The following is a 27,976-nucleotide window of genomic DNA, read 5'->3' as shown; positions in this document are numbered from 1 at the left end:
TGTACTTGCTATTTCCCCTTTCCCTCTGAGATCACAATTCACTTACATTTCCACTTCTTTATTATTCTTTCTCTGGTCTTCATCCTTTCCATGACTTTCAATCACTTGATAATGAGAATTTCTCTTTTTCCTGGCCTATCTTTTAACTGCTTTCTCTGTTGACTCTGCCATGTTTCCTTCTGAACTTCCTGCCCCATTAAATTATTTTTGTGTTCCTGGTCTCTCAATCAGAGTGTCTTTCCCCCCTCAACTTTGGCATAGAATCATAGAGTTGGAAGGGGCCATACAGACCATCTAGTCCAGCCCCCTGCCCAGTGCAGGATCAGCCTAAAGCATCTCTGACAAGTATTCATCCAGCCTCTTCTTGAAAACTGCCAGTGAGGGAGAGCTCACCAGTCCTCTAGGCAGCTGATTCCACTTTCGAACTACTCTGACCGTGAAAAAGTTTTTCCTAATATCCAGCCGGTACCTTTGTGCATGTAATTTAAGCCCATTGCTTCGGGTCCTACCCTCTGCTGCCAACTGGAACAGCTCCTTGCTGTCCTCCAAATGACAGCCTTTCAAATATTTAATGCACTCCAGCTGTGCATTATATGTTTGCTTTTACTTGTTCTGCAGAACATCTCTAGTATAAGCTCCTTCTTCTCAGACAATCTTCCCTGATCACCCCCCCTCTCCCCCTCCCTCTCCTGCCTCTCTCACTCCCCTCTTCCCCCTCCCATCAATTGAAAGCCGTGGGAAGAGAGCTCTTTGAAGCTTTTTTCCTCTTGCCGCGGCAAGAGAAAAAGGCTTCACAGAGCAACCCAAATCAATCCGAATCACTTCAGGTTGCTCTGCTTTGGGTGTCCCGAATCGGGCCAGCTCTGCTGTGGCCAATTTGGGAATCACAGATCAACCCAAATCGGGGTTGATTCGTGTTTGCTTCAGGTTTTTGAAACCTGAAGCGCACATCCCTAGTCATGGCACAACCACAGCCCAACAGAACACAGCCTTCCGTATTTACCAGGACTTCTGCCCTTCTTGTTTTCCTCACCACCCTTTTCATCACATCCTCAGGACAACAATGGCCATTGTACTTTACGTGCTCATATCCTGCACTCTCTGCTCTTTCAGCAATGGCATGTCTAAATGCCAGTCTTGTATGGAAGCTCAGTGGGAGAATCACTGCTGATGGTGCCACTTCGGCACTGGAACTCTTTTGCAGAGAATTCTTTCCCAGCATGACTTTGAGCACAACAGAATAAAAATGCCAAACTAATTTAAGTTTTGTTCCTCTAGAAATAACATTTTGTGCATCAGGAATCTCGTTCAGTGGACATAAAATTAGGTTATTTACCTAGGAAATTCGACCATACCAGAGATTTGCTGAGCTAAAGTCTGTGAATGTAAGGTTTAGACATACAATTGTCAATAATAACATGGCAATTTAGGCTAAGAATCAAACGTTGGCACTCATCCATTTGAATACCATTAAATTAACCTTCATGGCTTCTCTGCAGTCCCACATTGGGACTGCGCGCACACAGGCCAGTCACAAAGGAGATTTCCAGAGCTTTCTAGGAGCATCCGTACTCCCTTTGGCACTTTCCCACCAAAAATATCACAAGTAGGAGAAGGGATGCTATTCCTTCCGTTCTCTTTTTGCCGTCGCAGAAAGAGGATCTCCACTGCTGTTCTCTACTTTTCCCTCGCCTCATCCTTGAGGTTGAAGAGAACTATTTCTTTGAAAAGTTTTTAACCATTGATAGTCTTTCTAGTGAAGAATAAGACTACATTTAAAGAAGGAAAATTTCTGTCTTTCCCTTTGTCATTATGGCTCAAGAGAGGCCAAGATGGTGGAAAATGCCAGCGTGATTAAAGGCACCTGCCCGCTCCCTGGCCCCCTTGAGCACCAAGGGCCAAGGCCAGAAGTGTGGCCTGTCAGAGCCTCCCACAACAGCTCTTCTCCAGGTCTGTGGCTTCGTGCAAGCCTGATTACTTTTCTGGCACCCTTGAATACCAAGGACATGTGGCCTGTCAGAGCTGCCTCACAACAGCTCCTTCTCCAAGGCTGTGGCTTCATGCCAGCCTGTGTAAAAGTAGCTGTTCTCTCCCTGGCCCCCTTGAGTACCAAAGGCCAAGTCCAGAGGAGCCTCCCCATAACGGTTCTCCTCCTCCAAGGCTGTGGCTTTGTGCCACCCTGGTTAAAGGCAGCTGCCCCCTTGGTTCCAAGGCTCTTTTCCAAAGGCTTTGCCTTCATGCCTGCCTGAATAAAGGTGCCTCCTTCCATGACTGTATCAGCTTTGAGGGGAGACACCTGGAGGTGTAGCATAACAGATCTTGCCATTTGAAGGCTGGGATACTTTTTTCCCTAAAGGTTTGGGCTGCCGGCCAGTCTGAATACACCCTTCCACTCCCTTGGCTGTTTGGTCTTTGATGAGGGACAGCTGGAGGTGCAATTTAGCAGATTCCTGGGATTTGAGGCTAACATGCTTTCCCCCAAGGTCTTTGGAAATGCCTGACTCAATCCCTCCTCCGCTCAGGCTGTTTTTGGTTCCGAGGTGCAGTCTCTCGAGGAAAGAGTTAATATAGATAACACAGTGACATGGCAACCTGGAATAGGATTGTTAGATTCCTGTACCCTCTAGGGTTGCCAGCTCTGGATTGAAAAATTCCTTTAGATTTGGGGGGAAGGAGCCTGGAGAAGGTGGGGTTTGGTGAGGGGAGGGATCTCAACTGTGTATAATGCCACGGAGTCCAGCCTCCATAGTGGTCATTTTCTCCAGGGGAACTGATCTCTGTTGGCTGGAGATCAATTGTAACTCCAGGAAATCTCCAGCTACCACCTAGAAGATGGCAACCCTAGTACCCTCCCAGGGCTTACCTCCAGCTTCTTCTCTTATGGGCACTCCCAGTGGCACGATGGCATCACATCAGGGAGTGATGCCAGCACACAGGCCCTGGAAGTGCTCCCAGTCTTCGCATTGGTTCAGTTTGGGCCCCAAAGGCCTGCGCAATGATGGGAGAGACATCATCATGCCATGCCATGAGTGCACCCCGGGAGGCTCATTCCCACACCTGTTCCCCCTCCAGCCATGTGAGTGGTGGTGGGAGGAGGAGGATGACAGCAAGGGATCCCCCACCCCAACCGGGGAAAAGGCAACCCTAGCCTGGAAACATCAGTGATTGGGGCCCCTCAGCTGCTTCTGTTTTAACAGAGATGAAAAACCTGCATCTCTAAGCCCAATGCTTTTTGAAGATCATTTTTTCTTATCTGTTCCATGTATGTCCACAATCCCTTTTTCTTACCAAGGAATGGTGCTGGCTCTCCCCACAGTTCTCAGTCTCATTTCGGTAAGATTTAGCAGTCATTTAGGAATGTGCAGAGAGTCTCTTTTAGTCAACACAGAGTAACTTTATTCAGCAGAAACAAAGAAAAGAACACAAGGTCTTAATCAGGCCTTCCCTAGCACTCCTTCAGACATGAATAAAACATAGACTAGAACTGTGCCAGATTTGAGTGTACTAGAACTAACATAAATCATGTAACAGACTCCACTGCATGGCAATTGCCACTGCTAGGAGAGAGTTCTTATTGCAATTGTGTTCATCCTGTCTCTGGGATCATTCCTATGTGACACCATTTTTAACAATGGCCTATTTGGTATAGTGGTTAGAGAATTGGGCTAGGAGCTGGGAAATCCAGACACAAATGCCATTCTACCTGAAAGATTTACCTGTGACCTTGGACCCTGCACATTCCCTCAGCCTGGCCTGCTTTGCAGGATTGTTGTGTGGATGGAGTGGAAAGGTATAAAATATTATAGCCCTCACCAGGGCTGAAAGGTGAGGTTTAGATAAACTCCACCCCCATCTTTCTAAAGAACATCTTATGTTTCTACTCAGAAACGGTGTCCTGGGGTAAGAAGTCCTTGACACACAAACTTTCATTAACTTGGTTGTTCTTGTTGCAGTTCTTTAGCAAATTTATACTTCACTCCAGTGGTCATCATTATTGTTGTTGATGGCCTGCAGATTAAATAGCACTTCATCTCTAATTCTGTCGCTGTAGACCGTGAATGCTTTAAGCTGTTGGCCTATGTGGGAAGCAGAAATCCCCTGCTGCAATGTTTCGTTTAAAGTGCTGATCAGCAGGCCAATATGATCCTTTTACCATCCCCTTTGAAGAGAGCATGAAACACATTTTTTTAACCTCATCCTGGGGTATAAAGGGTATTGACTAAAGTGTTATACACAGACATCTGTGTCTTTCAAAGCTTATAACTGTACTGTATATGAAAAGTCTGTTCTTTAAATGTGGGCCAGTGTTTTAAACTGCCATAGTCTATGCTAGGTCTTACTGATTTTCTTTTTTTCTAAGTAGTGGCTGTTACTGTGACTTCACACAGAGACTCTAAATTCTTCAGTCCAGATAAACAACACTCTATGGGGAGGAACAGGCTTGCTGTCCAATCTTGTAGATTCCTTTGTCTATTTATTGATGATTTACTCCACAAGTGAAAGGCCACCACTCACGTTTCCTACAATTCTTTTTTACATCTGTGTTGCTTTCTGGGCTCAAAAGACCCAAGGTCTTGCCCGCTTCTCCTCTCGGGAGGTCACCTGTCCTCCCATTAATTGAACTATTCAGTTCAATATTCCCCTGAGACTGAAAAAGGTGTTCTTTTTTAGTGCTCCTTTCTTGTTAAGGAGGACAGATGGAAAAGCCTGTTTTAGGTCCAGGTTGTCTGATGTTGTGTATTGTCATCTTTACAGTTGTGCTTGGCTGTTTTATCCACCTATCCATTATCCACATCCACCCTTCCTGCAGAGAGTCTCTCTGCTGTTGGGTTGCATAATGCTAGTGGCAGAATTCCTACACCTTGAATGTTTATAAAATATACAACTAGTTTATCCCACTTGAGGCTGCAATATTTTTCCCCCTCTGGTTTCTTAATGGTTGGTTACCGACCCTTTCCAGGACAACCCCTTTTTTTGTCCTAGTGAAAAAGAATTTCCTTTACCTTTTCGGTCTTAGTCAATCCACATTTTACTAAGATCATTCAGTGTTTTCACTTTCACAGTTGCAGTTCTGTGTATGTCAGAATTTGGTCATCAGATCAAGTTTCACATTTCATGGGATACCCACATTGTTGTCAGGCCTTGGCAAGTAAACCCCCAAGTTCTCCACAGCAATCACACAGGTGGTTTGGTTGAAGTACTTTTTATTAGAGATCTATCAGGTTCGAGGTGCTCAGACAGTGGAATTGGCAGAAGTGACGTGTTGAGGGAAAGCATGGTTAGTTATAGTGTAAAGTCCCGCCCCAGGTTAGTAGCCCATTGAGATTCTGGCGCGAATGCCAGAGACAAAATGTATCAAAGTTTAGACTATGATAGGCAACAATAGCAAGTAGGGAATGAAATCATCCCCTGTTCTCAGGGAAGATACAATTCAGACTAGCCGTTGGCTACAGAAGTGAAAGTGTTTAACTTCGAAGGGGAGATAACACACTGAACTTCCAAATAACAGGCACTGAAAGGTATTCAGAAATCTCCATAGGGTCAGAGAATTAATAGGTTGCACATAACATACCCATGGTATGTACTGCAGACAGGCATACATGACATACTGCCCCCTCTAAAATCAACTCCCCCCCTAACATAGGTCCTGGTTTCTGAGGGTAAGTTTTATGGAACTTGCAAATCAGTTTTGAGGTTTACATCAGAGGCTTTCACCCACTCCCTCTGCCCCTCATCAAAATGCATCCAACTTATTAAGTAAAATAATATTCCTCGTTTTAGCTTTGAATCCAGAATTTCTTTGACTTCATAATACTGTTGTCCGTCCACGAGGGGAGGGGGAGGGGGAACCCCACAGTCAGGATGCCATTTGTCAGGAGGGGGAACTTACTTCAGGAGGCTGAAATGAAAAACTGGGTGGACATTCTTTAAGTTCTTGGGTAGTTTTACCTCCACTGCTACCTCGTTTATGATTCTTGTGACCTGAAAGGGGCCTAAGAATCTCCAGCTTAGTTTCTTGCTTGGTTGCTCTCCCCGTAAGTGCTTAGTAGAAATGTATACATAATCTCCCACTTGTAACTCTCAAGGAGCTGATCTCTGTTTATCAGCATATTTTTTGTAATCTTCTTTGGCTTTTTCAGGAGTCTTTTTCATTATGTCCCATTGTTTATTCAGTTTAGTCCACCATTCCCCTAAGTCACCTGGTTGCTTAGTTTCTGGGGTCTGGGTGGATGGCATTGCTGTGTCTTCATAACCTTGAGCCACCGTGAAATGGGAGGCGCCTGTGGATGCATGGACGATGTTGTTATAGCAATATTTGGCAAAAACTAAAAAGTTGGTCCAATTATCCTGTTGGTAATTAATATAACACCTCAAGAACTGTTCTAGTGCTTGATTAACCCTTTCGATTTGGCCATCTGTCTTGGGATGATAGGTGGAGCTGACTCCCTGCTCAATCCCCGCTACTTTCAATAGCTCCCGCCAAAAATTGGCAACGAATTGTACTCCACAGTCTGAAATTACCTTATCAGGAAATGAGTGCAGTCTTATCACATGTTACATGAATAGATTGGCCAGTTTCTTTGTGGTGGGGATTTTAGAGCAAGGAATGAAATGAGCTTGTTTAGAAAATAGATCCACCACCACCAAAATCACCGTTTTTCTCTTCGAGGGGGGAAGGTTGGTAATAAAATCCATGGAAACCACTGCCCATGGTCGAGAGGGGGTTTCTAAGGGCCGTAGAAGTCCAGACAGCTTGCCCCCTCTGGTTTTCCCCATTAAGCATACTTGGCATGCAGAAACGTATTGAGAAATATCTTTTCTCATGCTGGGCCACCAAAATCGTCTCTCTACTAGGTGTAGTGTTTTCAAATAGCTCCTTCTCGCAGCTTGGCTTCTGAGCGTGGTCCTCAGGCATCTCCCCCATGCTCAGGCACCAGCTAGGACGCACTTGTCCAGCCCTCCCTGCAAGGTGATCAGGCTCTCCTCGGTGGTGCCCATCGCCACGCTGGCCAGTGCCTGCGGTCTTCTGGGCATCTTCGGGCTCCTCTCCCTTTGTGGGGCCAACTCCGGCATCACTGGGCCTGCCGCTGCCGGCGACAGTGGCTGCCTGTGTTCTTCCGGCTGTGTCGGTGTCTTCCATCTTCCTGGTGTCTTCTGCAGCCTCACCGCCACAGCCCGCAGCACCCTGCCCAGCCCTGGGCTTGGCCATGGTGGGCCCCCGCTAGTAAGCAGGCAGGGGGTAGCCGAACCCTTGGAGGTGGCAGCAGTTGGGCTAAGTCTGGCACTGGCTACAGTGTCAGACACTTACTTTGAAAACTTCACACCCACCTCCTTCAGTAAGTGAGCTTGCTACTCTCCTAATGTGGGACTGCACAGAAGCCACAAAGATGAAAACTGGGTTGCACCTACCTGTAACTGTTGTTCATCGACTGATCTTCTGGGCAGGCACACATCCTTTCTTCCTACCCCGCAGTGAACTCTATGGTACCTTAGCTTTTGAGGGTCTCCAGTGGAGGCATGGAGAGAACTGCGGGAATAGCAGTGCTCCTCCTGGTCATGTGATGATTTGGGCAGGAAAGCACCAAAGATTTGGGCAGGAAAGTGCCTAGTCTTCTAGAAAGCTCTGGAAATCTTCTCTGTGGCTGACCTGCACCTGCACAGTTGCAATGTATGCCTGCACAGATGACCTCTCAATGAACAACAGTTACAAGTAGGTGCAACCCTGCTTTCTGTGTGGCTGCTGTGGTGGCACAAGTGATGCTGTTGTGAATCTTAAGACTTGTGAACAAGCAGCTCAGAAAGCATCTCAAACTTTACTCAAGAAGTCCTTGGGATGTGGTCTGACAAAGTTCAGTCCACTTGTGAATAGGAATCATCCATAGAATTGTGGGTCTGGCTCCATAATTTATGTACATGTGATAAGATCCCCATTTCTCAAGGACATTGATTTTTAATCAATCAACTGCCTCTCATTAGTTACATGTAGTCCAAAAGATTTATTTCTGTTTATACCTTGTCTTATTCTTAAGGCTTAGCATGATATACAGTGTTTAAGTAAACTTCATGAAAAATGTATGCCGGCATTAGGCAGTGCTCTGAATGAAGGATTAAGTCTCTTTTCATCCTGGCCCAGCTTGATAATGCTGGGGAAAAAAACAGGCTCCACTAGCCAAAATACTGATTCTGTTTTTGTTGCAGTCACTTACATTAGCATGTTTATTGAACAATTCTGCTGACTTTTTCAAGTGTGAAAGAGGAGTTTTTCTTGCAGTTTTGAAATAAATATAATAATTCTTTGGAAAGAAGACGTTAAATAAGCCCAAACTTCCATTCATGTTTGCAGTTGCTACATCAGTACCAGAGTGTTTTTCTAGTAATTCCTAAGCTTAAGTTAGTCATGACTCTGCCCCCAATTAAGCAGTGGAGCTTTTTCAAAGATTGCAGTTAACTAATTTTATTAGTTTCCGTAGAGCGTTACTCAGAACTACACCCCATTGCCTTCATTTGAGCTTACTCCCACGTAAGGGTGGATAGAATTGCAGTCTAAGAGTGGAACTATATGTGATTTATACCTAGTTCTGTGATCATTACAGCTCAGCTGCTCGCACAGCAGTTTAATGAAAGGCTCAGACCTATGTCTGGGGAGTCAGAAGAGCATAGAAGCGTTATTGATGCCATAGTTGCATCTTCTCATAGTAACAGGACGGAGAAATCAACTACACAAGAAAATAATTTGGGGGGCGGGACTGGGAAATAAAGGGGGCTCAACATTGTGATTAATATTCTTATACTGCTAGGGGTGCCAAGACAGTATCAGGTGGGTAGCCACGTTAATCTGTAGTGGTAGAATAAAAGTTGAGTCTGGTAGGATCTTAGAAGCGATATTATTATGGAACTTCAAGTTCATTTTTAACGTCAACACACTGTCAAGGAACCAAATTCAAGACCGGCAGCACCTAAAAGACCAACAAAATTTTCCAGGGTATAAGCTGTCAAAGTCAAAGGTTACTTCATTAAATACAAGTGAGTTTGGCAATGTTAAGATTAACTCACGAAAACGTATACTCTGGAAATTTTGTTGGTCTTTAAGGTGCTACCGGTCTTGAATTTGGTTCCTTGACAGTATGTTGATATTGAAAATGAGCTTAAAGTTTCATAATAACGTCACTTCTAGAAGGTTTTTCTGTGGTTTTTTATCAGGTTTTTTATCCTTGCCTTGTATGCATGCCATTTTCCACCTCTTTCATACAAACAGAACTTGAAGTTGCGAGATTAAGCACTGATGGGAACTTGGAAGACCTGAAATTTCCACAGAACACAGGCCACGGAAGCACCATCCAGCTCTCAGCAAATACTCTGAAACAGAATGGCCGAAATGGTGAGTTCAGCACTTTGCAGGGGAGCCACGCTGCTCAGTAATAGCAGAAGTGTGAAATCATGTGGGGAAAACTCCACATTGCAACTTCTTTCCTCATAAGCAATATTTCATTTCTCAGGAAGGAGCCACAACTAGTATGGGAAGAAGCCGCATCTTGGACTTCTGTTGTTACCAAGTGGCACAGGTCAAAAACACACTGCATTGACTTCCAGGACACTAAAGATGATATTGGGAGAGCAGCAGATATGAATTTCTTATATGTCACTAACATAATACTTCACATTTGTGTAGTAATAGTCATGGGGGGCATGAAGAATCATGGGAGGTGGGAACTAGTTAGAAATCCTCACCTCATCCTGAAACACTTCCCCTCCAGGATTCTACATACTCAACGTTCAGTGCTCCAGGAGTATATGAAGTTGTCTTTAGGATATTTCATTTTTATCTTTTCCCTTTTTCTTAGCCCGAGCTCATCAGAGCTTGGAAACTAAGCAGGGTCAGCTCTAGTTAGTACTTGGAAGTACTTCCACAAGGAAGACCAGGTTGGCTTTGCAGAGGAAGGTAATGGCAAGCCACCTCTTCTCATCTCTTGCATTGAAAACCTCATGAGTGGTCGCCATAAGTTTGTTGCAACTTGATGGCACTTAACTATTATGATGATGATGATTATATTTTTCTGCATATCTTGAGACTCCCATAAGTATAGAGAGATGGCCCCTACCTTTTCTATGGATGGCCTGGTTTGCGATTGCCATGATGAGAACTAGTTGTTTGACCTGATTAAATATTGTGATTTTAGAGCACTCAGAGTATCCCGTGTCCATTATCTTGTGGCCATCTTTACAACAGCCCTGAAAAATAGTTCAGAATGATTTTTCCCATATTGCAGAAATGAGGGTGAGGCTTACTAGACAAAGATTAACTGGCCTCAGATCTTTTTCTTGCTTTTATTCATTCTGTTTGAAAATCTTTAACAAATAATATATTGGATAATACGATTATGAGAATGAAACTAGAGGATAAAGAAATCAAATTTGCTATGCATCCAGATGGCACGGCTCTAGCATTGACAGACTGTGTTAATTTTTTAAAGAAAATATTGAATGTTACGGAAAGAGGCAACAGTTCAGATTATTTCTTTTTGTTGTACTCCCATTAAATATTTCTTCTCCCAGACTGCTTCAGTGGGGGAGGATTTTTCAAAAATGTATAGAATTCCAAAACAGCATATGGAACATGGCATCAAACATAGCTGTGAATCCATGTTTCAAAAATATCTGATCAATAAGGCCCAATAATAATCAGATATTTAAAGAATATGCATTTTTAATTATGCTATGGTATGCTGATTCAGATATATCCAGTACATGTCCCCTGCCCACGCTGCCATGGAACAGTGTAAGATTGATATATATTTATTATGATATAAAAGAGGTGGTGGGAGACTGACATAAACAGACTCATAAGAATCCTTGAATAAAAACATTCCAAAACTAGGAGAAAGTAAAGCATCAACTAAGTTCTGGTATTATTCCAATAATTTCCAGGAAAGAATTATAGAAGATAATTTGAGAATCTGGAGCTTTGGAAGAGTTATAACAAGGATGTGTTTTCTTTAAGAATAATGACACAGGCTATAATTTGTGGATCGACGGTAGACAATAACAGCCTCTCTTAATTTCAGTACTTTCAAGACACTTTCTCTCAAAACTAAGAGGATAATTTTGAGATACAGAGTGTTTTCTTTAGCATATAACTGTATCCACTGATGAAAAGCAAGCTTGCATGAATGAAAGGAGAGCTCCTTTTCTCTTTCTAGGTGAAATCAGAGTCGCTTTTGTCTTGTACAACAACCTGGGTCCGTACCTGTCCACAGAGAATGCCAGCATGAAGCTGGGTATGGAAGCCATGTCTACCAATCACTCAGTCATTGTGAACTCCCCCATTATCACTGCAGCAATAAATAAAGAATTCAGCAATAAGGTTTATTTGGCTGACCCTGTTGTGTTCACCGTCAGGCACATCAAGGTAAGGTACTGCTCCTCATGCAGACAACCACATACTTGTGGTTTGTCCTTCCATTTTACCCAAAAGTTTTCCATGCATGTAACACTTCTTGTTGTCAGGGAGTCCTGGTTTCCAATTAAATCTGAACAGGTGCTTTTAGATACGTTTGTGCCTGATCTGTATTTTAATGGGAAATGCTTCATGTGTATTTTGTACTAATGAGGAATAAAGATAAGATCTCTTTTGTAGAGAAGCCATCATTTGGTTGCTAACATCAGCATTTCATAATGATCTATTTGAAATGAAATTCACTTATTTATTTGATTTACAGTCACTCTACCCCAAGGGCTTGAGATAGGTAATTATCTTACAGTGAAATCCCAAGATTTCAGTGGGCTTAGACTGGAGTAACTCTGCTTAGGATTTCACTGTTAGTCTGTGTTAGAGTAATATATTTTGTCCTGGCTACTAGGGAAAATAAATACTGATTTTGGTGGCCATGATTCCATTACCAAGCTTGAGTGCTGCTGTAACGAACATTGTAGAATAATGAATTACCATTTTGCAAAGCAAAGGGCAAGTTAGTTCTGAATGGCTTTGTGGGTTATGGCCAAAATGTACCAAGAACAAAGAAACAAGGCCACATTTTACTAACATGAGAAAGATAGTGAATGTTCTGAGGCATGCACAGGTAGAATTCGTAAGATCATCCTGTGCTAATGGTGGCTGGGAGATAACATAAAGCATTTTAATACTTCAGTGTTTCCATCGCTTGTATTTATTTCTTCCCCATAGCAGTCAGAGGAAAATTTCAACCCTAACTGTTCTTTCTGGAGCTATTCTAAACGCACAATGACGGGGTATTGGTCAACGCAAGGATGTCGGCTCCTGACAACCAACAAGACACACACCACATGCTCCTGTAACCATCTAACCAATTTTGCTGTCCTGATGGCCCATGTGGAAGTGAAGGTATGGATGGCCAATGCTGGGGAAAGGATGAGCTCATCTCCCAGCAGCTGGGCTGCTTATAGTGAAGAATATCTCTCAGGTTATTAAGCAAAGGTAATTCCACCAAGAGAACTACACAGTCCCTCTCTCTCTCTCTCCTAGAGAAAGGTTCCCAACTCTGTCTTGGCAAATGCTGGGAGATTGGGGGGTGGGGTGGGCAGGGCCTAGGGATGGTGGATTCTGGGGAGGATGTGATGTGGTATCTGGGTGAAGCTTCGGGCCACCTTTCCTAGTCTCCGTGGTCATTACCATGGAGACTAGGGGAAATTCCTAGCATTGGGTTAATGGGAAGCCTATCCAAGAGTGACACTTTGAAGCCTAGTTGCACAGAGGTGGCAGGGGCCTTCCTTGTGACCTTTTATTACTTTTATCCGATTCCATTGCTTTTAGAGATCAGTTATTATATACTGATATATTTATTTGTCTTCCCTGTTCAAAAATCTGAAGGAGGTGTCTGTTTGCAACTTCAGAAGGGGCCAGGGATGAGAAGAATCCCCCCCATTCCCCCTAATTCCCCTTGCTTCCTCACATTTCCGCGTCCCAAGTGCTGTTCTCATAGCCTTTATCTGCTACCAGAAGTGCTGAAGTGATAAAGCATGGGGTGGGAAGGCGTCGAGTAGCTCCCTTCACTGACACATCCTTTCAGGTGTCCGCCTGCCAGATTTTATACACTGATGGAGTAGACACCTTCCTTCCCCATCATATCTAGTTTGATCCATGGCGAATGAATGGCAGACTTTGGGAAGGATATGATGTCACTTCTGGGTGTGATTTTTTTTTTCATTTTTAAAATAAATCCTCTTTTGATTATTAAATGCTGGTAGCTGTTCTCTGTACCACATAGATTTCCACTGCTCAATCACACTATTTAAAATGAGTGCCGTGGGAAATGGGTGGTCTGTTGGCAAGTTGCTGATTCCCCAGTGGTGCACAGTGCAGCAATGCAGTTAGCCTGCCGTAACCAGGAGCTGGGTAGCAGGAGACCAGGTCCAAGGCAGGGCCTCAGCAGGGCTCATTTCGAGGGGGAACGCACAGGAATGCAGTTCTGGCAGTTCCCCAAAGAGGTCACATGCCAAGTGGTCCTGCCCACCTGACTCTCAGCCATTTGGGGCCTGTTTCAGCCTGGATTGGGGCCAAACCGGCCTGGATCAGGCCTTTGATGGGTGGTGGATCACTCTCCTGCTCAGCAGCGCCCCAATCCTGACCATTTTTGGCCCCTTTTTGGCCATTTTCAGCCCCTTTTTACCATTTTGGGTCCAATTTCAGCCCTGAATGGCCAGGATTGGGTCCAAAACAGCCAGGATAGGTGAAGTCAGGGGGTGTGGCATATGCAAATCAGTTATGCCAATGACACACTTCCGGTGATGTCAAAGGGTGTGACATATGCTAATAAGTTATGCTAATGAGTTCCTCCAGCTCTTTTTCTACAAAATGACCCCTGGGCCTCAGGATGGCAAGCCTGCACAGGGGGTTGCAAGGAGTCTTGGCCCTCCCCATGGGCAATTCCTACAAAGGCCAAGTGATGGCAGCAGCCACAAGAGAGAAGTCACAAAAGCCCCTGCAAGGGTGGGGAGGAACCAGGGAGGTGGCACGTGCCAGGGGGAGACTTGGACTACCACCCATTAATCCCCAGATGCCTCAGAGGACAAGACAGGCAGTGCTCAAGGGTCAGCTGGAGCTGGTGGGGTGGAGTGGGGTGATTATCCTTGTCTGCCATGGAGGCTTTCTGGGTGACTTTGGACCAGCCACACATTCTCAGACTAACCCATCAAGTGGGTCCCACCTACAAGGTTGTTGTGAGGAAATGAGGAGAGCTGTGTAAACTGCTTTGTGTCCCCATTGGGGAAAAAGGCGGGGCATAGATGAAGTTAAAAAATAGTTATTTTTAGAAAAGTTCTGAGCTCCTAAGTTCAGGAATATATGGTGAAATCCTATGAACTTACGATGTCACTGCCAAGTGACAGGACAGTTTCACCAGCTCCTTTCCTAGATTCAATCAATCAATTACCTTTATTGGCATTAGAAATAATAATAGTCTACAATCAGAGACAGGGATAGGCAGAAGCAGAAGCATAAACAAGCAATTAGTAGCTGTTAATAATAAAATTAATAAACATTCAGCAATCAGGTGCAGCTATATGCTTCGATTTAACTTTATAAACTTCTGCTAGAAATTTTGCAACACTTAAAGTAACACAAGGGTTACGATCTTCTAAAAGGTAAACTAAAATCCCTCCTTTAATAAAATTATTATACTATAGGTGTTCAGTTAAAAATTGTTTGCGTAACAGACCAAAAAGAGGGCATTATAGAATAATGTGGGACAATGAGCCGAGGACTCCTAATTCGCAAGGACATATCCTGTCTTGAAGGGGTGCTTGCCTGAACCTGCCAGAGAGCACCATTGGTGGAAAGGCATTTAAACGTGCTAAGGTAAATATTCGGCGCTGAGATGGGTTGTCCAGAGCTGAGAGATGGTGTGGCATCATTCCTTGCCTTTGGTATATGCCTAAGTTGGCTGCCGAGCAGACAGGGGGATGCAGGGGGAACATCTCTTGGAGTTCATGTTCCATCAGTCTCAGTTTAATTGTTCTTAAGATACGTAATTCGTCACATAGGAGTAGGGAGTCCAATGCAATGCCAAGCTTTTGCAGTTTGTGAGTAAGCATAGAAAACCATATGGTACTATGCCTACTTTCCTTGATTCATGTGAGGAGGGTAAGAAGGAACTGGGGAGGAGGAACCTACAGGAAGGGGGGCAGGGATAGAAGGCAAGAGGAAGCCCAGAGCAGGAGGCAGCAATGGTGGCCTGACAAATGGAGGCGAGAGAGGAGGAGAAAATAAAGGGAAGTTGGGGCTGGGGACAAGAATCCTGGACCTCCTCGTGGGCACAGCAGGGCCCTGTGAGAAACAGGCACAGGTCTCTGCATAAGAAGGTATGAGGGCAAGGCAGTCCCCTTTCAGCCAGGTTGGAAGGCCTTGGAAGGGGGTGTGTGGAATCCCCATGTTCGCATATAAAATTGCCAGCTCAAATGTCCCACTGCTACAGAGAGCTCTGCCCCCTTTCTTAAGGGGTCTGTTTGCCTCTCCCATTGGTGCTTTCCACTCGGTCACTTTCTGGGGATGCCATTTGTGTGCAAAGGGTTGGGTGCCTGGGAAAGTATTCTGTGGGATGCTGTTCTTCTTGTCAACGACTTGGAAGCCTGCTTTCCCATATGCTTGGGCTCTCCATGGACATGAATTCCCTGTGGATTCTGGCTTTCATCAGTATCCCAGTTGTTGACTCATATTTACTGCTTCTACTTACCTCACTTTGGAACTCTGGGTGTCTTTCAGCTGGTCATGCAAATGTTTGTTTCAGACATGGGGCCACCGACCTGGCCCAGGCAGCTTGGAGAGGTCTTGAGTGTGTCGTCACAGCTCCAGCGACCCTCCTGGAAGTGAAAGTGTTCAGGTCATGGGAGACATCAGATGCTGGAGGGGCGGGGCAAACCTGAACTAGCTGCAGCTTCAAAAAGCACAGCCAGTGATAAAAAGAGGGGGACAGGAGGAGACCGGAGAGGCAGGAGCTGCAGCAGTGATGAGCCCCTGAAAGCGATGAAGCCAAGGGGAAGCCACAAGGACTTTGCAGCAGCTGCTTCAGCCGAGCCTGGGGCCAAGCCGAAGGGTGCCAGCGGAAGAGGCTCTCCAGGTGGGAAGGCTGACTCAGAGGGAGGGGGGACTCCTGGCCAATGGAGAATGCCCATAAGGCTGCAAAGAGCTTCAGCCGGCAAGTCAAGCCCCACCAGAGAAGCCTGCTGCGTATGCCCTGCAGGACAGGCTTGACAGAGGAGTCCCTAGGGCAGAAAGGAAGCTGGGAGCTGAAGTGCAGGGGAGGATACCAGGGTGCACCATCAGTGGCTGCTGGTAAGAAGGAGCTGGCGGGAAGACACATGCTGGCTGAGGAGGAGCCAAATGCCGCCGCGCACCCCCCCCCCCTGCGCTGAGAAGGTGTGGGGCCTGGCCTGAGGCCAAGAGTTACAGTGCTGCATAGTTGCTGGCAGTTTTTGAGCACTAAGGCCAACTCCTTTGCCTTTTGAGGACAGTGAAGGTGAGTTGGGATCCAATATTTACTTTTCCGTACAAGCTCAATTTTGCCATGTGCCCATCTGCGTGTGACCCCAAGGAGGCCCTTAGCCTTGTGGCAAAGCAACATTGGGTGAGTTTGGAACAGGATACATACGAATCGTTACGTGATTTGAAAAAAATGTCCATAGTTGCAGGTTGTTGTTCCTTTTAAAGTATTTTATTTGTAAAAACTATATTCAGTTCACAAAGCTGAAGTTGTATTGCCAGAAAATACAGTAGTAGCTGTTTTATTGTTCCTTTGTTAAGGAAGCTACTTTGAAAATGTCTCTTGGGAAACAGAGCTTTCTTGGCTCTCTCCATGACACCAAATGCTTTGATAAAATTGTGATTTTTCCTCCCCATTGTGAATACCACTCCAGTAATGAATGGACCCTTGTACTATTTTGGTGTAAGCTGAGAATGATAATGGCTGTGGAGAGGATATAGTGAAAAGGGTTCTTCGCGTCAGGCAGCATCACAGGGAGGCAGCTACTTTTAATAATGCGCATTGTGTGCCTTGGCTGTGTTGTCCAGTATGTTTGCTCAGGATTGTTATGTTCTGCCCCTTTGTTGAAGCTTCATCAATTGAAAACACATTGTGGGAGGGGGGGGGGCTGCATAATGCCTCTCTGATTTCTCTTCATTCAACAATCTGCTTTTCTTTCTTTTTTATCTCTCAGTAAACCTTGACTCCATTTTATTTGCAATGTAACTTCAATAGCTTTTGTATGTCTTACCAGAAGTCAATAACTATTACAGTGAAGCTGCTGTGAATTAAAGCATGGGGTTCTTCATCCAAGCCAGGCCACGGAGCCTCACCAGCTGGGTCATAGAGCCCCTAGGGAACCACTGCTGTTTGGAAGGACCTGCTACTGGTGTAAATACATGGAGAATCATACATGTCCAATAGCACCTTAAAGACCAACTAGATTTCCAAGTTGTTTCCACTCATATCTGACAAAGGGAGCTTTGACTCATACCTTGGAAAACTAGTTGGTCTTTAAGGTGCTATTGGACATGAATATTGCTCTTCAACTGCAGGCCAACAGGTCACCCACCTGAAACTATTTACATAGAGAACAAGAATGTATCTCTCGAACACGAGCTGAGAGGAGCTGAAGCAGGATAGCAAAGAGATCATTCAGTGGGGGAGAGAATTCTTCCATGGCTGAGAGCCTTGCCTTGTCTCTTATTGTGGGACACATCCTTATTTTCAACTTGTCTTTCCCATCCCCAGCTCTCTCGGTCTTCCGTCCATGGTCCTCCTGGCTTTGATTCCAGCTAGTTCATAACTCTGGCTCCCTGCCATTCCTGTCGTGTGAGTCTGACGTCACAGAACATTGTCACATGCTTTGTAGTTTAGAGAGTCCTTTCTCAGTGACTTCCAGGTCAGGAAAGCTTGAAGACCGCCAAGGATTCCAGTGACAGGAATATGGGCCTTGTATGCAGGGGACTGGTACCCTAATTGTGATGTTGGGCAAGAGGCTCTGGATTTATCCGTTTCTTATCAATCAAATGAGCTATAACCCTTGCTACACTGAAAGTAATCCTAAGATGTAAAAGCCAAACCATGTTGTCGACGACTCACTTTTTATCCTGCACATGCGCAGTACGCTGCTGGGCCTTCCCGCTGCCTTGGGGCATTCAGAGGCCCAGGAAGACCCGGGCCAGTGACAGGAAAACCCAGTGCTGCGATGCTGAGCCTTCCCGCTGCTGAGGAGCTGCTGCTGAGGAGCCTGCTGTGGCAGGCCTGCGTGGCCCAGCAGCCTGCTGTGGTGCAGGGTTGCCCGGACTGGCGGCCCACTGTGGTACAGCTCAGTGGTTCACTGCACTGTGCGGCTGTCCAGCCTGTTGTGGCGCAGTTTGGTCCAGCCTAGCAGCACGCTGCAACCCAGAGCTGCCTGGCCTGTTGCAGTGCCAGGCAACCCAGCCCGGCCTGTTGCAGCGCAACCTGGCCCAGCCCAGCAGCATGCTGCAATGCAGGGCTGGCCAGTCCATTGCAGCGCCAGTCGGCTCAGACAGGCCTGTTGCAGCATTGCTACCTGGCCTGTTCTGGCGTCGGGCGGCTCGGCGGAAGAGCTGCCGCCCCCCTCTTTGCCCGCAGATCTGCTGGCCCATGGGCTTTCTCCCTGCCCAGCTGATCCATGGCCTGACCCAGTGGCCCACTGTGGTGCAAGGCAGTCTGGCCAGCAGCCCTCTGCACTGTGGGGCAGCCTATCCCGCTGCAATGCCAGCTACACCTGATTGTGGCACAAGCAAAATCTTATGTGATGGGTTGTGCTGCACAGCTGTAAAGCAAAGTTTGGAATGGCATTTTAAGGTAAATGAGCAGAATGTAGGAGACGGTTGATGAATCCCCCTATATTTGTCCTGGAGATCCCTTCATTCTGTCCACATCTCCCTCAGTCCTGCTTCTTTTTGAACTTGGGGCAAGGGATCAATTTGTACTCCCCTCCCCACTCTCTGCAAATTGACCCCTAGCCCTGCATTATAATGGCAGCGCAGCCAGCTGACATTCTGACCCACAAATCTTCTGCCACCAAGTCTAATTAGCCTCTCAGCTGTAGAATGAATATGTAGTGAAATGGGGAATGAATTGTTCAGTGCAGAGCAAACAAATGAGATTCCAACCGTGTGATACTGCAAAAAAAGGTCAGAGCCATTATGGAAAACATTAACAAAGGCATCTCACGCAAGACCTAGGAAGTAATAGGTTTCCATTGCACTAGTGAGAGTTTCCTCTTCACAAAAAGTAATTACTTCCCCCATTTGGTTAGAAATTGTGTTCATTATATGTTCAACACTCCAGTGTGATTTGTTAACACTGTTCTTGATTCTTCCTTGTTATCTCTCTTTATCTCTCAGTATGTCTCTCAAGTCATAAAAAGTCAGCTTCCTTCCCGTTCACAGGCTTTATCCAATAAAGTAGGCTCTTGCCCATATATAGAAGACCTTTTGTCTTGTGTTTTACAAAGGACACAAATTGGTGAGAATTCTGATGGAGAGGTCTGGTAGTTATACCACACATGGAAAATAAAGAAAAAGAGAGTGATTGATCAATAGACTTTTGAAGGAAGGAACAAAAGCCAGAGATTCTTGCTGCTGTAAGGTATCGAATCCTATAGTGGGAAGGGATACTGTCACTCATCTATTGCACAACGCAGTAAAAGCAAAGCTGGAGCATCCCTGACAGATAACTTGATACTGATTGTATTAACCTCATACTGTGTAATCCGCCTTGAGTCTCAGTGAGAAAGGCGGACTATAAATGACGTAAATAAAATAAATAAATAACTGTCCAGCCTTTCCTCAAGCCCCTCCCCCAGGCTATTGGTTCCCCTGTCAAAGATCTCTTAACAATAGGAATTCTCCTAATGTTCAATCAAAATCTACCCTGTAACTTAAGCCCAGATTGTTACCCAAATTTGTGTCCATGTCAGGCTAAGTACGTAACGAGCTAGAACATAGATTCTGGGGAAGGGATCATTTGAGTCTGAGCCTGATACAATAAGAGCAGAACTACAAGTGACGAAAAGCACGTGTTTAGCACGTGAAAAGGTTTACACGTGTTAAAGCTTTTTCCTCACCTGTCCACCACAAAGACTGTGATCACACTGTCTTTGTTCCCGTGTCCTTTTTTGCACGTGTTTCTCCACAGTCCTCCCGCAACGAGGAAAGTATCCCATGAAGCACTGTGGCTTTGCGCATGCTCAGCTCTTTATTCTGATTATTCTCTGCGCGGAATAATTAAAGGCCTTGAACACCAGGTGGCGCTCTTATGGACCTTCTCCACAAGCACTGTAGTATGTGGAGTGCAGCAGCAAGTGATTGACCACAAAGTTCCGTTGCATCCCTTGGTTCTCACTCAAAACGGGGAGGGAAGAAGTGCAGTCCCCTCAAAAGCTCTTAAGTGTCCCCTGATCCTAGTCAGCACTTTTAAAGAGAGCTCACGGGAAGTCTCCCAGGCAAGAAGAGGAGAAGAGGAGGGTAGATGCTTAATTCATTACCTTGCTGCTTAAAACTTTGAATTAACCAATCCTCGGCAGGACAAAGGCTCTAAAGGGGAGCCAGTCTGGCATGCCAGAGGCAGCGGAGGGCTGTGAGAGAATCCGTCCCCTCCAGAGCAATCTTCACAGACTCTGTCATTTAAAACTACGCTTCCCAGCTAACATTGTGTCTCCCAATATGTAAAGAATACGTGTCAGGAGTCTTGTGTAGAGAGACTCTTTGAGTCTTCTGTATAGTCAATCCAAAGAAGTCAACCTGGAGAGAGAGAAGAGAGAGCAGTCGGTGTTCTCCAAAAGGAGCAGAGAAGCATTTTCAGGATAGAAAGAAAAAGAGTTCCTAGCCAGCTGGGGATGCTATGGAGGAAAGCTGATTGGCCGTCGAGCACAGAAAAGGGAGAAGTGAAGAAATGGGCACGTAGAAAGACATGGAGGAATAATTTCAAGAAGAAAAGCAGAACAGGAGAGAGAGAAAAATCATACTCTATCTGTCGTGGCAGAGAGGTCCACTGTTTTGAGTATTAGAAGTAACAGAGCAAGAGCAAAATCAATTACAGAATTCAGGGGTTTGGTGAGCCCTTTTTATGCCCCCGGATTTACTGGGACACAAATCAGGGAAGCAGAGCCATTGGCCAAAACTGGTGCAGGATTCAGATATGTGCTGGCATTGGGCCAAAATTCAGGATCTGGCTGCTCATTGGTAAAATTTAGTCGCACTGTGATTGGTAGAACTTTAGGCTCCATGAGTAATAAGGGTTGGAATTGGGGCTTTCCTTGAATAATTCAAACCGGCTGTTGTAAGGGCTTACTAACAAGGAATATCCAGCCGAAGAAATGGGGAAGGGGAGATATGTCCAGTTACAGATCAGCAAGTTAACTTGGACAGCAGGCATGGCAGAGACTTGTGAACAATGGTCAGGGATGAGTGGATGGCTCTACTTGGACACTTGATTCGATTTTCTAAGAAGACTACATCACATCATGAAGGAAATTCCGAGAGCGCAGATTGTTCTCCTGCAAATGTGTATCATTATTTATTACCAGGGTTTGAAGGGTCTTCAGACAGTTGCACAAATCAGCTCTGAAACCCTGGAATTCTCCGGGCAGTCAAGCTCCTTCCTCTCCAAACCACCTGGGGAAATACATGCATTTTTCGAGAGACCTGGGCCTTATCACAAAAGATGGCTTTGTCAAAGGGAAGACCAGAAGATCATGGGGTACAAAATGACATGGGTCTCAGTGGGACAGGGAAGCATGAGGGCAGAAGAGCCGAAGAAGAAAACGCTCAGCAATGTGATTGTCCTTGTGTGTTGAATTGCAGTATCCTGTCTCCCCTCAGACCTTTCTCCTGGCTAGAGATGGGCATGAACCAGAAAAATGGCAGTTCATTGCAGTTCATGGTTTGGCATGTTTCACAAACCACAAACTGGCATGAAATTGCCCGGTTCGCGAACCAGTTCATTTGATCCATGAATGCATCACTTCTGGGGCAGCAGAAGGTCTGCAGAAAGCCACCCCCCATTGCCAAGGAAACTGATTGATCGGCACCAGGCTGTCTGCAGTGACGAACCAAATGAACCGGGCTAAAAAATATAGCAGTTTATCTTGGGTCGTCAAAAATGCCCTCTGACGAACCGCTGTTTCGGGAACCAAAAAACAGCCCGGATTGTGATGAATGTTGGTTTGTATTTCAGTTCGTGCCCCTCTCTACTCCTGGCCAAACCTATCAATCCCCTTCAGCCTTTCCTTGTAGGTTCAGACATACAGCTGATTCCTTTGTGCTGCTTAAACTGGCCAATGTGGAGATTTCTTTTGTGGACCCTAGGAGCATCCACAGCTGTTATCCATAACAGATACATGAAATGGTTTCTAGATTCAAGTCCCCACCCCCCCTAAATTCCAAGAGACAAAAAGTATTAAATAAACGACAAAGCCTCTGTTATGCAAACAGCAGTGGCACAATCCTTGGTAACCTCACAGTCAAAGTAGATCAGTGGAACAGCAGAAAACCTCTTCCTGTCAGAACAGTTGGGCAGTAGATCAACAGGGCAATCCAAAATGGAGTCACACCCTTCTAAACCTATTGAAGTTAAAAGGGTGTAACCAGGGCTTTTTTCTGGGAAAAGAGGTGTTGGAACTCAGTGGGTTGCCCTCAGAGAAAATGGTCATATGGCTGGTGGCCCCGCCCCCTGATCTCCAGACAGAGGGGAGTTGAGATTGCCCTCCGCACCGCTCAGTGGCGTGAAGGTCAATCTCAACTCCCCTCTGTCTGGAGATCAGGGGGCGGGGCCACCAGCCATGTGACCATTTTCAAGAGGTTCCAGAACTCCATTCCACCACGTTCCAGCTGAAAAAAATCCCTGGGTGTAACTCAGCTAAAAATTGTGCTGTGTGTTGCTCGGGGAAGCTATAGAATCTCTTTCCTTCCAGGAACCTCTGTTGCAGATGTCTGCAGAATCCTGTCAGCAAAGCAATTTGATTTATAATGGATGTACATAATTAGCAGGTTACTTGGCAAAATTGTTCTTGGGCGGTGTCATTTCAGACTGCGGGTTGGCAGAATCACATATTTAAATACTGTCTCACACACCCCGAAAAACTGGCCATAGAAAATAAGCATGTCAGAGAGAAAAATATACTAGACCTTTCTCCCTGGAGGGGTTATTATATGGGAAATTCAGTCGAGAGAACTGACCAAATGCAGTCTGAAGTGCTGCAGCCCGGGAGCAGTTTTATCATGTGTGCTATTAATGTGTTGACAAGTTTTTATATTAACCTTGACTGTTACTCCACCCATTTGGAGGTTCTAATTAAGATTTTTCCAGTTTACCAATAAAAATGAGAGCATTAGTTGTTGAAAGAAATGCAGTTCCATTCCCTTAGCTAGCCTTGGACCATGTTATATAAAATGTCTTACAACTGAAAAGGTATTTTGTTATATTCATAAGCCTGCCAGAATGAAATAACCATCCTTTTGTTCATCTCAGGGTTGATAGTTTCTGTTTTATTTTTTCTGTTTGCCAAGAGGCAGAAATACGCACTTGGGTTCCCTGGAGTGGAGCTGCTTTTAGCTGCACCTCTTAACACTTTTTATAATTGTGTACATTGTTTGAATGAAACTGAAAGAATGTTTGTGTTGAAGAGGCGAAACATTTTTACTGTAAGTTATTTAAATTCTACAGCCTGCTCAAAGGAAGGGAGAGGTGGATTTTATCCATTCTGTTCTGTTATCCCACTTGAATTAATTCTGCCCTTCCTTCCACTGCCACTGCCTTCCTATTTCTCAAAATTAATTTGGGAATTGATGTTTTGGTAGTTTGCTGCTTGTGTGCCCCCCCCCCTTATATAGTATCGATATGCACTATACATCAGTGTAGCCTTTGCTTTGATTAAACCACAGAGCAAAAACAATGGCATGGTTGCATCAGGACACTTCCTCTTGCCTTCCTTCCTTTTTGTTTTCTTTTTTCTTTGTACTTTAATCGGTACCTGTAGGCACTGGGGCATGTTAATAAAATGTAAGAAAAAAGGATACGGGGAAGTGCAAATTGCACCCAAGTGCCCCATTTGCAGGACTGCTTCAAGGTATTATGTCTCAAGGTACACTTACCCCCTCCTGGGCCCAGACTACTGCCCGCCAGGTCCAGGACAAGCCCCTGCAGCAGTTGTGGCTTGGATACAGCCAGTGGCAGCAGTTCGAGGCCTCGGATGGGATGGCAGCCATCTTCTGTGCATCTGCTCCTGGCAGCTGAGCCCCTTTCTTGGCCGAAGAACTGGCCGTGCACACTTTCCTGTAACTGAGCACATTTTGGAAATCAAAGTATGGCTGATAGTTCAGGGAATTTATCAGTGCTCTTCTGGAAGCCAGATCAGGTAATTGGGAACTGCAAAATCTATGAAAAAGTTGTGGGGTGTGTGTGTTCATTTCCATCCCTAATAAACAACATTGAACTAAAAAGGTGTATTATCAGATGAAACAGGAAAGATCTGTGTGATGAAGGGCAGGGATGGGGTATGGGGAGTTAAAGGAATCCCCTGTGACATAAGCCATTTTCACACTGCTTACCGGCCATGGAACATTGCGCCAAGCTCCCGGAACGACAGCGTCTTCCTGGCATGATTTCGCACGAGAACTGTGAAAACGGCCATGATGTGCCCCGCTGCCCCTGACTCCTGCACTCCAACAGTGTATTTGTGATTAGTCTGGCTTCATTTTGTATATTTCACATTTAGCAAATATGGTGCTAAAACGTCAGCCCATAATCTGTAGCAGACTGCCTCTTAAGACCACTTTCATTTTTACTTGTAAGTAAATTGTATATTATTTTAACTCTTGCTGTTACTGTTTGAGTATCTTTTTTACAAGTTTGCAATCTTCATTACTGGCACAGTGAAATAAATTAATCCTAGACAAGCAGGTAATTAAACAGCATAGCTTCAAGAAAGGTCTGTGAAGTAGAGCTATGTATCCTCTCTCAAGTAGGCATTGGTTGCTTTTAAAGGAACAAGCTTGAAAACCAAGCCCAGATCTACCTATTTTTGTCTGTGAAATGCTGGAGGGAACTGGTGCCTTGTTGATGAGCTGAACAGATTGAGCTCCTTCAGGTCCAACTCACACATTCGTTTCTGAGTAGAAAAATTCACATCACTACCAGGTCGGTAGGAGGTTTAATTGTATATGGCCAAAGGCCGTCACAATACAAAGTTAAAAACAGTAAAAATAGAAATCTATCTTACAAGCATAAAATACAGTTATTAAAATAATAAAAATAAAATACAATTAAAATGGAACCTTAATAAATACCAGATATTTATGAGAAAAGTTAGGTTTCTGAGGCAACAATCTTGGCCCTAATCTTTTTTGCAGCTAAGGCAAACAGGGATACTCTGCTAGTGACAAATGAATCAGTATCAGATAACAAAAAAACTAATTTGTCAATATCAGAGGTAAAGTTACACCCCACTAACAAGTTAGCAAGAAATTTAGCTCTAACCTCTGCATACATGGGACAAAATAAGGTGTACTGTAGAAGATCCTGAGGAACTGAGGGACCGCATATGCAGAGACGGGGAGCCATTGGGGTTTGATGGTATCTTCCTGTAAGTAAAGCTGTCGGCATTGTTTGAAAGCATACTTGTTTGTTTCAGCAACACTAAAACAAGCAGTTCGTCATTATCTGCCGTTGTAGTATTTTAAACCTGTTGTGTCAAGCTGTAACTTCACTGAATTGCCAGCGACACATGTGCTCAAGAATATCTAACCATTTATCAGTTCTTAAACCCTTCTGCAAGGGGCAGTTTCACTGGTTCAGTTCCCATACAGCAACATTTTTTGGTGACCATCTGCACCCTATTTGCTGCCATGAGTAGTCACTCTGGCTTCCCTGGCAGCACTTATACCCTGACTTTTAAAAAAAGTCTGTTTCCCAGTCGGCTGTTTCCCCATGCATACTCTTTATTCCGTCTTTTAGTGTTCCACCCTCTTCTGCCCCCCTCTGCCAGCCCACTTTGTTGTGATTGGCCACTGTCATCTATCCAGCCACCCTCTCTTCCCTCCTTTCCTTCCCTCCCCCCTCCCCTCTTTCCTCTCCCACTCATTTTTATTTTTTTTAAATCTGGGATTGGGTCGATGCACCAATGGTTTGAAAGTGCTCAGGAGGAGACAGATTCCCCATTTCTTTTTTATTGCTTATTGTCCTCCCCCCAGCCATAATTTGTGCTTTTTATATAAAGCTTTTGAACAAGCATTTTGGTTTTGTTGGTCCCTCCCCCTCCCATTATCCCCACCAAAGTCACTACAAGGAGAAATAATAGAAGTCTGAAGAAGCTGTTTGAGGCACTTTGCAAGCTGCTCAGAAGAATGTTTAAAAAGAGCCTGTCTTGTCCACCACCACCACCACCACCCACAACCCTGAAGGATGCATATTTTGAGAGCAACTTCTGCTCATCTATAACATTTTGTGTTTAGAACCATCGATGCATCAACATTTTAAAAAAAGAATGGCACAAAGACTTGTCTGTGGACAAGGGCAGGGGGGCTTTGAGAAATTCTGGCTTTAAAGAGAAAAAGAGGAGCACAGCTCAAGCGGCCAACCAGGATCAATAACGGGAGGGGCAGAGAGGGAGAAATCCAGGAAATAGGTTGATCCAGTGTGCCAGCAATGTATCAATTCAGCACATGCGCAAAAAAAGGGAGGGGGAAGGGCGGCGCTGTGATATCAATGATGGCATCAGTGATGAAAGTACCAGCATTCATGGATCCTGACACATTTTGATACGGTGCAGACCAAAAATACCAGCACCACATTGACCAAACATGAGAGGTGTGAAACAGCCCACACAAGTTGATTCCGTGCCTTTCAGCTTGACTTCTGGGATAATGAGGAATTATGCCCCCAGTGCAGAAGTGGTTCTACAGGGGTTGCTAAGTTAGCTTGTGTTGCCTTAACAGCTAACAAATTGATTGCGATATAAGCTTTTGTGGACAAAAATGTACTTATCAGATCCATAGCCAATAAAGCAGGCATAAGACTATAAAACCTGGAGCACAGCATGACTTTAAATGAAATTTTAAAAAAGCATCTGGTGTTTTTAAAACAATTTCTTAGCAAACTGAATCATCTAGAACTCATATGCAGATTGATTTTCTGTGCGAATACATTACTTAAAATCAAGAAAAATGAATTTGACAAATACTACCTGTAGGTTCTGCATTGCCAAGATGGTTGTATGGGGTCTATTCTAAACAAAAACAAACCAAAATCTCCCCATGTAAAAAATGTGCTGGCAAATTTTAACATCTAAAGTCATGTGTAGACTTTAACATCTATAAAATCATGCATAAAAATTGGACCTAAATCTTGCAACTTAATGCACCCCATTCTTTGGTTAGGAGTCAGTCTAAAAGAACAAGAAAAAAGCTTGGAAGAGATAGAAACAAAAAAAATGCCCTACTATAATTCACCCCTAACCTGAATAGCCCAGGTGAGCCTGATCTCATCAGATCTCAGAAGCTAAGCAGGGTTGGCCTTGGTTAGCAATTGGATGGGAGACCTCCAAGAAAGACCAGGGCTGCAGGCAGGCAATAGCAAACCACTTCTGTTAGTTCTTGCCATGAAAACCCCACTTAGGACTTCCCATAAGTCAGCTATGATTTGAGGGCATTCTCCACCACTCTAGTTCACATGGATAAACAAAAGTTGCCATTTTATTTTGTTTCTATTTATTCATTTAGGACATTTTTATGCTGCCTCTCCAGTGTCCTGCTCTACAATATCAGTTTTAAAAAATATTATTAGTATTTAACTCAAATGTATTTGTCAATATTTGAACTATGTCTTCCAGCAAGTTACTTTAAAGGAGTTTTCAAAACACAATGTGATAATTTTGATGGCGCCTTCCCGGCCAGGCAAATTGCTCTTTCTTTGGGACTTGATGATTTTGGTGGTGTTGATCAGGATGATATTTT

General features: G+C 44.7%; 1 protein-coding gene across 1 annotated transcript in view; it reads left to right on the top strand.

Moving 5' to 3' along the window:
• The window catches only part of ADGRL3 (adhesion G protein-coupled receptor L3), a 673,348-nt gene that overhangs the window by 504,140 nt on the left and 141,232 nt on the right, over positions 1–27,976 (top strand). The window contains exons 12-14 of the mRNA XM_055002453.1: positions 9,257–9,379; positions 11,199–11,407; positions 12,182–12,358. Of these exons, the coding sequence (XP_054858428.1) occupies positions 9,257–9,379; positions 11,199–11,407; positions 12,182–12,358 (509 nt within the window). The remainder of the gene's footprint in view (positions 1–9,256; positions 9,380–11,198; positions 11,408–12,181; positions 12,359–27,976) is intronic.

Source organism: Eublepharis macularius, chromosome 18 (assembly GCF_028583425.1).
Source record: "Eublepharis macularius isolate TG4126 chromosome 18, MPM_Emac_v1.0, whole genome shotgun sequence".
In the NCBI taxonomy this organism is placed as follows: domain Eukaryota; kingdom Metazoa; phylum Chordata; class Lepidosauria; order Squamata; family Eublepharidae; genus Eublepharis; species Eublepharis macularius.
The sequence above is the reverse complement of the archived record's forward strand: the minus strand, read 5'-3'. Positions and strand labels throughout refer to the sequence as shown.